Raw genomic sequence first — 12,367 nt, 5'->3', positions numbered from 1 at the left:
ACAAGCCACTCTCTCAACTCTTTATGCAATAGTAAGAGCTACAGTGGTTTATTACCATGTAACAGTTATTACACATGTGGGGTTTACCAAGACAAATGGTAAGATCTCTGTGGTTGTTGCCACTCAATAGTAAAATAACTTTTCAGAAACAAAAATATTCTTTCAAAAAGAAATGCATGTAAATATGATCACAGAAAATAACTCACTCATTGAAAGGCAAACTTCTCAATGCGTGAGAAAAACCAGACAACAAAGATAAATAGAAGCAAACTGTATCACAAAATAGCATTTATTTGATGTAAACTGACCACGTCTTAACGGCTGGTGCATCCGTCATGCTGAAATATGCATTATGATTAAACACTGTGGGAGGTTTATAGTCTTTAATGGCCTTAAACAGGCATGCAGGAAGGCACAGTTCTGGAGCGGCCAGTCTTCAGAAGGACATCCCGTTTCAATTTGAGGATGAAGACTTCCTAAACTTTAATGGAGAGCGCAGACGTGAACACTGATGGAATGATGCCGTTTTAGGTCGTGAAAAAGTAAGAAAGAATTTCACTAATGATTGCAGCAAAGAGCCGAGGCCAGGCGCCAACAGATACATGCTCAGTTTGTACCGCCTGAAGGAAATATGAATCGGGCCAGGCCTCTAAAATTAAAACCTTACTAAATTAATCTGGTTTGTTCCAAATAAAGCTTGGTGATCTCTTTTTTTGTTTGTTATACGTGTTGATATTAGATTTATATCCCATCATCAATCAATAAATCAAATGATCTTGGAAAGAAAAAACTTTGGCATAACTGCAATCATTTAATTCATTCGGCCTGAATGAACCAATCGGAATGGCTTACCTGTTTACCTGCATGCACTCATTGCATAAGAGTCTTCCTCAAACTGCCAGCTCAACAACAGCCATGCTGGTTGTTTATGTCCATAGTGATTATTTTAGGGGAGTGGCCGTGGAGGAGAGCCGAAACACTCGGTGACCTTCTCCCCAGATTCAGGGACTTTTGGAGCGAGAGCTGCTAGCGACATCGGGAAAGAGGTGGAAATACTGGGCTGGGTTTTAGTTTTTCTAAAATAACATACTTATGCTAGTTTATCAACCATATCTTTAAGCTGTATGCACCCATATATTCCCGAAATGAGCGAGAATACCGGACGCAATCAACGAAAGATGATTGCTAGCACTAGTCCTCATGCACACTCATTCTTTATGTTCCACATAGAAGTGTAAATGTCTCTTTGTGGAACTATAAACCTTAGAAACACTTTGGCCTTTGTTTTGTGATCAAATCTCAGACGAGGCTCATATAAACTTCACAGTACTCAGCTACACAAGTTCAGTCCGGAGAATTCACGAGTCCATCGTTAGTATCCTCGTCCATCACACAATGACAGTCTGAATCTCCACCTCCTCTGGGGAGGTGATGACATATTCCTCCTGCTGCACCATCTGTATTCCCTCCTCCACCGCTTCCTCCGTGGTAACCATGGTAACTGTTCCGTCTGCCGTCTCCGCGGTGCCCGCCGTGGCCAGCAGCGTGCCGTCACTGATGGCGGAGGCCAACGTCATGGCCACCTGCTCAGTCAGGCTCTCGGGAGTCGCGATGGTGATCGTGTCGCCGCAGTCGGAGATGGAGGCGCTCTCCTCGTCCATCGCCATATTGCGCACAATGATCTGGTGGCTGCCCGTGCCGCCGGCGCCGTGTGACTGGCTGACAATTTGCTGCACCACTTTCATGATCTGGTTGCCCATCTGGTTTAGTATTACAAAAAAAGTAGGAGCAGAGTTATATAATAATGAAAATACAATTAACACCGCTTTGTTGAATAATCGATTCTGATGTTATTTCTTTAAAGACGCTTTTTCTTCAGGCCGCTGCTATGGACTAATTTTTCTAGCTGAAGCAATACACTTGTTGTTAAATCAATACAAGACTTTATGAATCAATCATTTGCATACAATGTGATATGTGTAAGTCGCCATGTATTAAGCCGGATAATGTAAAGTGAGCGGATCCTTTGCATTGACAGATATATGTTTATCAAAAAAAGTGAGATTCTCACACACTACTACTGCTCATGATTGTTAATATGTGTGCGAGTGTGTGTACTGACCTCGTTTTGGCTGTCTTGAATGAGTGTAACTTCTTCTTCCTGCACCTCCTCCTCTGTTTGAGTCTAGATGTGGATATGAGAGAAGCAGAGCAAATACAAATATAGCCATAAGAAGTGTGAAATAAATAATCGAGACAATTAGTTCTACATTTTGAAGACATTGTTTATGCATGCTGTCGAAATAAAAGTTCCACTTGCTGTGCTAAAGACTTGTTATGCATGTCACCTACATACATCACAATAAATGACATCCTTCATTTGACAATCAAAAGACTCTATGACCGCATACAGTTATTGAAGCATGGAGTTAGTACTTGAGCCTCTTTCACGATCAATAAACCTTCAACCCCATTGATTCCTGCAGCAATCAATCAGAGCTTCTATCTTTACAGTTGTTTTCTTACTTTAAAATATTTTAAGTGCTTTGTGATGCATTTATTTAACTTTTTAATGTGGACTAAAAGAACAAGTGAATGAAAAATCTATTTCTGTTTTCTACAATCCTACAGAAGTTCCTAGATATATACAGGATATATTATTTTTTTATTTAATTAAAACTTCTTTTTTTTTAAATAAAAAGAACATGACAACATTGACAGATGTGCTTGAAAAAGATCCCAATCCAATGCTAAGCATGTAGCCTTCAATGCACATTGAAGCTGTGGTGTCAGGAGACAAACAGCACTTCCTCTCAACGTGTCTCACCTTGATGATGTACTCCTGTGTGTCTGCCACCACCGAGGAGAACTCCACCAGCACAGCATGCGGATCCTCTGAAATGATGGCCGCTGTAGCGAGGCTTTCCACCGACTCCTTCTCCTCTGTCGACAGATCCGGCTGCTCACTGACTTCATCCTTCTGGCAGCCTCCTGGTACAAATCACAAATTGCGTTATTATGTTCATCAATGCTGCGAACGCCAGTTCTCTCTAGGTTTCGTCGTCTGTCAATGACACAGACCTTTCGCACGGATATGCCGATTGAGAGTCCCGTGCTCGGCAAAGCCTCGCTCACAGTTTGGGCACTTGAATGGCTTCTCTCCGGTGTGATGGCGGGTGTGTCGGACCAGAGAACCTTTCTCCCTGAAGCCTCTCAAGCAGAACTTGCACACATATGGTTTATCATCCCCGTGGGTCCGCTGATGCACCTGCAAGGCATTCTAAAGCAAGACAGAGAGAAATGTTAGAGATGGCACTGCCTTTAATGTCTCTGAATGGTAACTTGGTGGGGACAAACTAAACCATTAAATAAAACAGGGTTCTTACACATTTTGACCAATGGATTTCCAGGACTTTTCCATGACTTTAAACCAAATTTCCATGACCAAACATGAACAATTTAGAACATTTTGCGTTTTGAAAGCGTACGCCGGCTTACATTTTGAGCGTCTTTCTTTAAAAAACATTAATTATTTCAAACCCGGCGGAAATGAACACATGATTAAAACAAATTTCCATGACTTTTCCAAAACTTTTATGATTTGAGGTTTTTTCCATGACTTTTCCAGGCCTTGAAATGACCAATTTAAAATTCCATGACTTTTCCAGGTTTTCCATGACCGTACGAACCCTGATAAAAGCTTGGAGTTACACAACAAAGACTTATATCTATAAAATCACCTTGGTCTTATATCCCTTGTTGCATCGGGCACAGCGGTAGGGTCTCTCATCCGAGTGTGCCCTCATGTGCTCTCGTACATGCCCGATGGTTTTGTACAGCTTGCCACACTCGCCACACTTGTACCGCCTCTCACTGACATGGATTTCCATGTGTTTCTTCAGCAGGTAACCAGTCAGAAACTCCTTATGGCATAGTGTACACTTAAAGGGCTTGTAACCAGCTTTAAGATAAAGTAGACAGAGTAGAATTACATATTTGGACCAACAAAAGTCCATCAATTTCAACATTATTGTTTTCTGAATTTTTGTCAGTGCCTTATCAACGGCTTTCTTTTGATAAAAGTCGATACAAATGATTTTCAGAGGGGAGCATACAGTGATGCTGCAACTCTCCATTCGTAGCTATGGACTTACCCAAGTGGCCCTTGACATGAAAGCGGAAGTAATTCAATCCCTTGAAGGAGCGATTACAGTGTGGACATGTGTACAATTTAAAGGATGTTTGATCAAGTCCATCACTTGCTTCCTGAAAAAAACAAAAAAACATGCAAAAACATTAAGGAATCAAGTAATAAAACTGTGTGTGCAAATAATGATTGCAACATCACAGCAAGCTCTGCTAAGAGTCAGTTCAAATGTTTCCAGAGCTGATCTGTTGATGCTGAATGTAACTGGCAGAAGAACAGCATGATGTGTTCTCTGCAGCTCCGGTGCAGCAGCGTTACAGCTCAAGAACAGAGCATTGCAATGACTGAACTGAACTGAGGACTGAGCTCAACACACACTGCTAACCTCCCTCGAGCTCACTAAGGGTAATGTAAAACTAATATTTTTTTTAAAAAGGACAAACGGATTGTGGACCTTGTTTTAAAAACATTCAAAACACATATTTCTACAGAAATCAATGCAGTAAATATACCAATTACTGTCATTCTTACCTCTGTCTCCGTCTCCATAAACTCTTCTTTCACATGGATCTCAGCGATACTCTCATCAACATCCGGACATTCGGAAACCTCTTTATCCATTTCCTCACATTCCTGCGAGATCTCTTCAACCACGGCTTCCTCTCTCCCCAGTGCAATGCCAGAGTTGATGATGGCCTGGCAGATGAGGTTGTCGCCCGCTGCTGCAGCAGCAGCCAGGGCCTCTGCCTGAGACTGCTCTACTACAACCTGGTCAGATTCAGAGCAACAGCAAAGCAGAAAAGGTTGTATTAGAGTTACAAGCAAAACCATCTGGAGCCTGTCGGCTTCACTTTAACATTGAACAAATTTACCAATGTTTGCATAATACGATTGGTCATAGCCCAGACGGGGCTAAATAAATGTGCCCCATTCTGTACTTGCCTGTTGCTCCTGTGTTGTTCCATTCACCTCCATTGTGAAGTGAACCTGATGGAGAACCTCTTGGGAACCAGCATCTACCACACTGACGACAGCAGTCTGAGCTTCAACCATCTCCATCTCCATCTCTTGCTCCTGCTCAAGCTCCTGCTCTTGCTCAAGCTCCTGCTTAAGCTCCTGCTCCTGCTCAAGCTCCTGTTCTTGCTCTTGCTCCTGCTCTTGCTCCTGCTCCTGTTCTTGCTGTTCTTGCTCCTGTTCTTGCTCCTGCTCCTGCTCTTGCACAAAAGGCCGTCGTTCCACAACCACGACCTCATGCTGCTGCGCAGTCATTGCAAGACGATCATCTACGACTCCTGCAAAATTCACAAAGATCCGTCAGTGACTCAATTCCTTTCCCACTGAAAAAACAACAACAACAACATCAACACCATGCTGTTGGAGCCCACGGCCGTATTGCTCGGCCCGCTAAAGGGAAGAGAGTCACGAGAGAACCAGAACCAGGACTGCACAGGGCAGACTGTACGACCCTGCGACACTAGAATGAGAGGTTTTCAAAAATCTTGTACTCTGTCACTTTTTTGTTCACATGGACCAACAAAATCAACACAAAATATTTGCTTTGGTATAATTCATTGTGCAACAACACCATGAAGATAAACAGCTCATGCAGTATGAATCGGACCTTGTTGTACTCCATCTTTGCCGACCAAGATCTCCTTGTACTGAACAAAGCGGATCTTCTCTGTGCATGGTGTGAGGGACTTAAGGTGTCTGGTGAGGGCCCCCGACTCTCTGAAGGACTGGCCACATAGGGTACAGCGATATGGCCGCTCATCTGTAAGAGAACAGGAAGAAAGGTGTGTTATTATTAGGTAGAATGTGTATAAGAGAAAGTTAATTTAGGATTTGAAAAAACAGTCCCAGTTCACGGTCTGTACCAGTGTGGCGACGGTTGTGACGAATCAGGGAGCCTTTTGTGCGAAAGGAGGTCCCACATAAGTCACATGCGAAGTTCTTTTTGTCACTGTGAGTTTTCATGTGAGTTCTCAAGATGTTGGTCTGTTTGGTGAAAATAGAACATATTACAAAGACAACACTGGCAACGTAGATGTTAATAAAGACCCTGTCTTGCATCATTCATAAAGAGGATTTCTAGCAATTAGGGAAAGTCATCTTGGTTACTTGTGTGAGAAAATATAACAAACATGTTCTGATAGAAGTCACACACACTATTGTATAACTCACTGTTTTAAATGTCTTGTCACAAAGTTGGCAAATGTAGCGTCCCTCCTGGGTGACTTTGTAAACAGGCTTGTTGTCACCGTCCACATTGTCAGATAAGGATCCTTCAGTCCCGTCTGAGTGGTCAGTGACTTTGAGTGAAACCACTTTCTTCCTGCGACCTCGACCTAACGCGTCTTCGTAAAAAAAACAATAAAATAACTTATCAGTCTCGCTGTAGATCTAAAATATAATGGACACATTGAAACGACCGGAGACCAAAAATTGTTAAGCAATTCGAGCAAAATACCGAACATTTGCTTCAAATGTGTGAATCTAATGCTTTCATTTGTCTTAGATGGTATTAATCTTACTGTCACTGGGTTTGGGCCTATCATAGACTAAAATAAACAATTGGAAGAACTTGCCTGCAGGGATGTGATAGTCTGCATTTTTCAATGACAACAAAATGTCACGATTTTGCTAATAAAATAATGGGCAGATTATTAAATAAAAATAGTAAATTGCAGTCTTAATGTTGACCCACCACGAGTCTTCAATGGTTCATCCGAAGATGCACCTTCAGCCGTTTTCACCTCTGAAGAAGAACTTTCATCAACTGCAGTAACCTGGCAAAATGTAGAGACACATTTGTTCTTCCGATTGTGATTATGGTGTTTACTGAATATAAACCCACTCGTGCCCGTTCATACCTCTGGACTGGCCTCCTGGCTGGCCTCCTGGCTGTCCGCCTCCACTCGTCTGCAGTTGTGCTGCAGCTTGTGCTGGATGAAAGCCTCCAGCACGGAGAACTCGGACTGACAGCGTCCGCACTTGTGCACATCTTCATCTAAACAGCACAGATACATAACGTTACACATAACGATATGAAGTATGTGTGCTGCCAGCTACCATCTAGTTAGCTGACGAAATATGGAACTTAACGCTGTCTGAAGACTTCCGGCTGGCTGGATTTCTAATCGGAGCCAAGCTTGTCGCAGGGAAGCAAACTAACTAATGTTGTTGCTAAGGTCAGCTAGCTGCTAGCAACATTACCCGATGAAGGAAATCAGCTAGGCCCAAACACAATATTTTATACATATTTCAGTCTCGTTTCAGCTCGGAATGGGGTTACCTTCATCTCCCAGTGTTGTCTGAATGGTGATCGTCTCGTTGCCGTTCGTCGTTTGCTCACTCTCTGTTTCTGCCGTATGACTATTTTCTACATTCATGTCGTACGAATTCTCCGTCTCTGTCGCAACGCCGCTCAGAGGAGGGAAAACATGGCGGATTTACGACCTCGTAGTCATAACAACAAAAGGGCGCGTGCGCGCGTGTATTTCATAGACGCAGAGACAACGAGAAAACATTATTTGATGGAATTTTTCATGAAATTATTTGTTTTAATGTTCATAATGTGGTGTTAAATATATTGATTCATATACATCATAAATATATATATATATATATATATATATATATATATAGATGGCTTTCATGTAGCTATTTGCATATAACATATTTGTTCTGTAACTTTGTTTACATATATTTTGCTCTTGTTGCTAAAATATTCTTGAAACATTATCTGCAGCAGCTATGATATGGATCAGGACGCAGTAGTATGAAGATGCTTTATTAAACATGGGAAAGTTCAGGTACCTTTCTCACCCATTATACTGATTTATGAAACTGTCTGTGTCAAGAGTCTTCGTGTCAACATAACCAAGCAAGTGCAGGCCAGTCCAAGTGGCAACTTTTAATTTACTGAACGGTTCAAAAATCTTTTAATGTTTTATTTGTCTTGCATGGTTATTTGCACAGAAAACTAATGCTGCATTCCTAATACTATTTAAAATAAACTTGATTTAAATGAAACAAATAAAATATTTTAAAGAGGGGTCTATTATACACATATGTAAAACTAGTCCAATTGGGGAAGAGCGATTATTGGGTGAGGGGATATTGTAGCAATGAGCTGAAAATGTGTTTTTTAAATGTATTTTATGAATATATTATATACCTATAATTCCTCTATATTTCTGACCTCTCTTTGCCTTACTTCTCCCCGATGCCTCACAGTCACTGAACTAATTAGATCCACGATGGGAAAGAAGACAGCCAAACACAGCAGTATCTGTTTGAAGAGTCTGCTGGAATTGAATCAAGGATCTCGTTTACGACACAATAGTAAACAACAAACACTTTACGGCAGTGAAGATGGCTTCTCACTTCAGCGGTGTACTGCAGTTGACGGATCTCGACGATTTTATCACCCCCTCTCAGGTAGTAAAATAACAAGTAACATCGGTTCCATTCAAAGAGGACCAGTGAACTATATTCCTAAAGTTAACTAATTGATTAAACTAATACTGAACTCAAATCCCGTTAACGTTTAAAACATCAACGGTTAGCTGGATGCTAATGTTAGCGGGGAAATGTCAATGTGAGGTCAATAACCAGCTCCGTTACTGCAGCACGAGTCACTGGATGTGTTGTGAGATATATAAAGACCTGATATATGCTGAATAACGTGACACTGATGTTCATTCGCGTTTTGAGAGTTGTCATTTCACGAATATTTCAGCCATCTCTTCTCTTACTCATCAGTTCCTGTGGTTTTAGTGGCGAACATGGCTTCAATGAATCGGTCTATAACACGTTGGTCTGGTGGTCCCATTGATTACTGTTTTTGTCTTTTATATTATTTATTTACTTCCAGTTACAGTTCAGTCAGGTGCCTCTGGGTGTTGTTATAACCTACTGTGTTATTCATGAACTTAATTAGAAGAAAGTTTACTTGAGTATCTTGCAGTTTGGTTTCCATAATGTGGTTTATGTTTTGCAGGAATGTGTCAAACCTGTTAAAGTAGAGAAGAAACAAGGCAAATCTGTGGCCAGAATTCAAATAGAAGATGATGGCAGCTACGTCCAAGTCAATCAGGTGTGTGTCGCAGCTCAATGAAAACATGTGTGACGTAAAATTGCACCACTGTTGTTTACCTTGAATTATGATCTTTCTGTTTGCAGGACGGTGGGAAACAGAAGTTGGAGAAAGCAAAGATCACACTGAATGACTGTTTAGCCTGCAGTGGCTGTATCACCTCAGCGGAGAGCGTCCTCATCACTCAGCAGAGCCACGAAGAGCTCCTTAAAGTGCTACGCAACAACAAGGTAGATGTATGTGGTTGAATGCTTGTGTAGTAGGTGTCTGGTTATAATCCATTTTGCAGCAAGTGATAGTAATCATGTTGGGTGTCGCTGTATTCGTCATCCACAGGCCAGCGCGACAGAGCAGAAGGTGGTGGTGGTGTCAGTGTCCCCGCAGTCCAGAGCCTCTCTCGCAGAGCGCTTTGGCCTCAGCAGCAGCGAGGCAGGCAGGAGACTTACTTCTTTCTTCAAAGGCCTTGGTGAGTGCAAATGCTTCTTTTTCTTCTTCTGAGAGGTTGAGTTAGGCTGACACGGTCACTTCTGAAGGTCATTATCATGGTTGCAGGGGTTCATCATGTGTTCGAAACCAGCTTCAGTCGCACCTTCAGCCTGCTGGAGAGCCAGAGAGAGTTTGTGGAGCGTTTCCAAAGGAAGGAGCAGGACAGCAAGAGTCTGCCGTTGCTGACATCATCCTGTCCAGGTATTCATCCAAACCCCTGTTTTCTACCCTCATTAATGCAAGCTCTCTACTGCAAAAGCATTCAGTGGCTTTTACATTGCAGACAGATTTTGATTCCTGTCATTTGAAATTTCATGGATTAATATAATGTAACGGTAAAATAAAAGGTTATTCATTTGTATGTAGCTGACTTGATATGCTTAACAGAAGGCAAAAAGCAATGTCATTCTCTTCAGTGTAATAATAATAATTAAATTTCTTCAAATGTCAGTGTTTCCTCATCTCCCTGCATGTGTGTGCGTGTGTAATTTGCTCAGGTTGGATTTGCTATGCAGAGAAGACCCACGGGGAGTTTATCCTTCCTTACATTAGTACCACTCGCTCCCCTCAGCAGATGATGGGTTCCCTAGTTAAAGGCTATTTTGCTGAACAACAGGTACCAGACACCTATTCATCAGATATTGCATAAATATTAAATATGTACATACATATATATTTATTTACTTATTGAGTTGTGTGTCGTTAGGGGATAAGTCCACAGCAGATCTACCATGTCGCAGTGATGCCCTGCTTTGACAAGAAACTTGAAGCCTCGAGGTCTGACTTCTACCTGAACACCTCAGAGACTCGAGAAGTGGACTGTGTCATCACATCTGGTACCGTAACAACTCGTATGATGCTCTTTGTCAATATGAACGTGCTGTGTCTTCTCTTTTAATACTTTTCTCCTCCTTTTCTCACGCCTTGCATAGGAGAGGTTCAGAAAATGCTGGAGGAGAAAAATGTGTCTCTTAGTGATGTGGAACCTGCACCCCTAGATACAATGTGAGTTATGAGACGTTTTAGTTTTTGTTAGCAGTGGCATGAATTCCCACAACAATAGATGAACTCACACACTACATGTTGTTCTTGACTCAGGTTCAGCAGTGTGAGTGGGGATGAGTTCCTGAGCCATTCTGGAAGTGGCTCAGGGGGTTACCTCCATCATGTCTTCACATATGCAGCCAAGCAGCTGTTTGGAGAGAAAGTGGAGGAGCTAACCTACAAGACCCTCCGGTGAGTCTCCCTCAGCTTTTAGAAGCTTGACTGCTTTTTGGTAATTCGGTGGAACAGTCAGTGTGCAGGCTGAGAGGAAGGGCCGATCGTCTGTTTGAAAATGAATTGCACCAGCTTACTTGTCTTGTACCCACCTCCACCCCTCTGCAACAGGAATAAGGACTTCCAGGAAGTCACTCTAGAGAAAGATGGAGTCGTCCTGTTGTCCTTTGCTTCCACATACGGCTTCCGCAACATCCAGAACCTGGTGCAAAAACTCAAGAGGGGGAAGTTGCCTTACCACTTTGTGGAGGTTATGGCCTGTCCATCAGGTAAATGGAAATATGCAGACATCAACTTTTCTTGTCTGTGTGTAATTTCTCTGTTGCACCATTGGTAGAGCATGTTTTGAGTTTTTATCGGTTAGATAACTGACAAGCACAACTTGCGACAAACTCTCCGTGCTTTCTCCTTGCCTCTCGTTAATATGCAGGCTGTCTAAATGGTGGTGGACAGGTGAGGCCCTTACCTGGTCAGAACCCCAAGGAGCTTCTCCAGAAGGTGGAGGAGCTCTACAAGGCAGAGCGCCCCCTATCGCCAGAAGATGACACCCGCGTGGCCGAGCTGTACCAGTCCTGGCTCCACAGCGTTGGGGAGGAGAGAGCCAAAGAGCTGCTGCACACACGCTACCACGCGGTGGAGAAGATGAAGAACGGACTCACTATGAAGTGGTGACGAAAGCTTTTGCTACAATCCATGATTTTTAGAGCATTTTTTAGCCAACACTGACTACAGAACCGTCCAGATATATGAGACCATATGAGAAGGGTTATGGGCAAAGTTGAATATAAGATGATTTAATGAAGCCAATAACCTTTTTAACCACTTTTCTCCATCTCTACAAAATTGTGTGCCTGACAAGAAAATAGACACAATACTCAACCAAATTATGTATATGATTTTACCATTTGCTGCCGATTGTCCTTGAAAATGTATAAATAGTTCATTTGTTACATTTTGAAAATGTTAGTTGAAATAACACAACATATAATAATTCCTTGTTTATTTAACCATATGTATATTGAAAAATAAAGCCTTTATTTAATTGTACCCACTTGTTTTGTAAATCATTTTTAAAATCTGCGAATAATATGTCAAACAGATTATCGATTCAGACGGCAGGTTCTTAATGGTGTCCACAGAATACTTTCTAGAGGCGTAAAGTCAGGATTCCTGATCAGCTCACAGAGCTGGAGAGCATCCGGCTCATTCTGGGCTTTGTGACACGTTAGAGATGCTTTGTATGACGAAGGCAGGAAAGAGAACCAGGCTGCACTCCATGCCCTCGTACCTGTGTCATCATCGCCGCGACGTACGCCAGCTCCACTCGGAGGTTGTGTTTGCGCCCGTTAACCCTG

At 42.2% G+C, this 12,367-nt stretch overlaps 2 protein-coding genes across 4 annotated transcripts; one reads left to right on the top strand and one right to left on the bottom strand.

Annotated features, from left to right (window-relative positions):
• Positions 1-8: 8 nt before the first annotated feature.
• e4f1 (E4F transcription factor 1) lies at positions 9-7,563 on the bottom strand. Of its 2 annotated transcripts, none has more exons than XM_056407866.1 (14): positions 7,443-7,563; positions 7,021-7,157; positions 6,855-6,936; positions 6,332-6,504; positions 6,025-6,145; positions 5,769-5,921; positions 5,090-5,439; positions 4,679-4,915; positions 4,155-4,266; positions 3,741-3,961; positions 3,082-3,280; positions 2,828-2,991; positions 2,123-2,185; positions 9-1,760 (listed from the first exon to the last, which is right to left on the bottom strand). In XM_056407866.1, exons 1-14 carry the CDS (start codon positions 7,537-7,539, stop codon positions 1,389-1,391), a joined length of 2,481 nt encoding a protein of 826 aa, XP_056263841.1. In that variant the 5' UTR covers positions 7,540-7,563; the 3' UTR covers positions 9-1,388. The 2 variants fall into 2 exon arrangements, with proteins under 2 accessions (XP_056263841.1, XP_056263842.1); XM_056407867.1 differs by having other exon boundaries at positions 2,828-2,988.
• Positions 7,564-8,488: 925 nt separating this feature from the next.
• On the top strand, positions 8,489-12,059 carry narfl (nuclear prelamin A recognition factor-like). Of its 2 annotated transcripts, none has more exons than XM_056407884.1 (11): positions 8,489-8,590; positions 9,153-9,248; positions 9,335-9,478; positions 9,585-9,714; positions 9,801-9,935; positions 10,232-10,350; positions 10,441-10,570; positions 10,667-10,739; positions 10,833-10,970; positions 11,124-11,281; positions 11,443-12,059. In XM_056407884.1, exons 1-11 carry the CDS (start codon positions 8,525-8,527, stop codon positions 11,682-11,684), a joined length of 1,431 nt encoding a protein of 476 aa, XP_056263859.1. In that variant the 5' UTR covers positions 8,489-8,524; the 3' UTR covers positions 11,685-12,059. The 2 variants fall into 2 exon arrangements, with proteins under 2 accessions (XP_056263859.1, XP_056263858.1); XM_056407883.1 differs by having other exon boundaries at positions 9,335-9,484.
• The last annotated feature ends 308 nt before the right edge of the window (positions 12,060-12,367 follow it).

The sequence above is a fragment of the Pseudoliparis swirei genome, chromosome 23 (assembly GCF_029220125.1).
Source record: "Pseudoliparis swirei isolate HS2019 ecotype Mariana Trench chromosome 23, NWPU_hadal_v1, whole genome shotgun sequence".
Classification (NCBI taxonomy): domain Eukaryota; kingdom Metazoa; phylum Chordata; class Actinopteri; order Perciformes; family Liparidae; genus Pseudoliparis; species Pseudoliparis swirei.
This window is presented reverse-complemented; position numbering and strand designations above follow the sequence as displayed.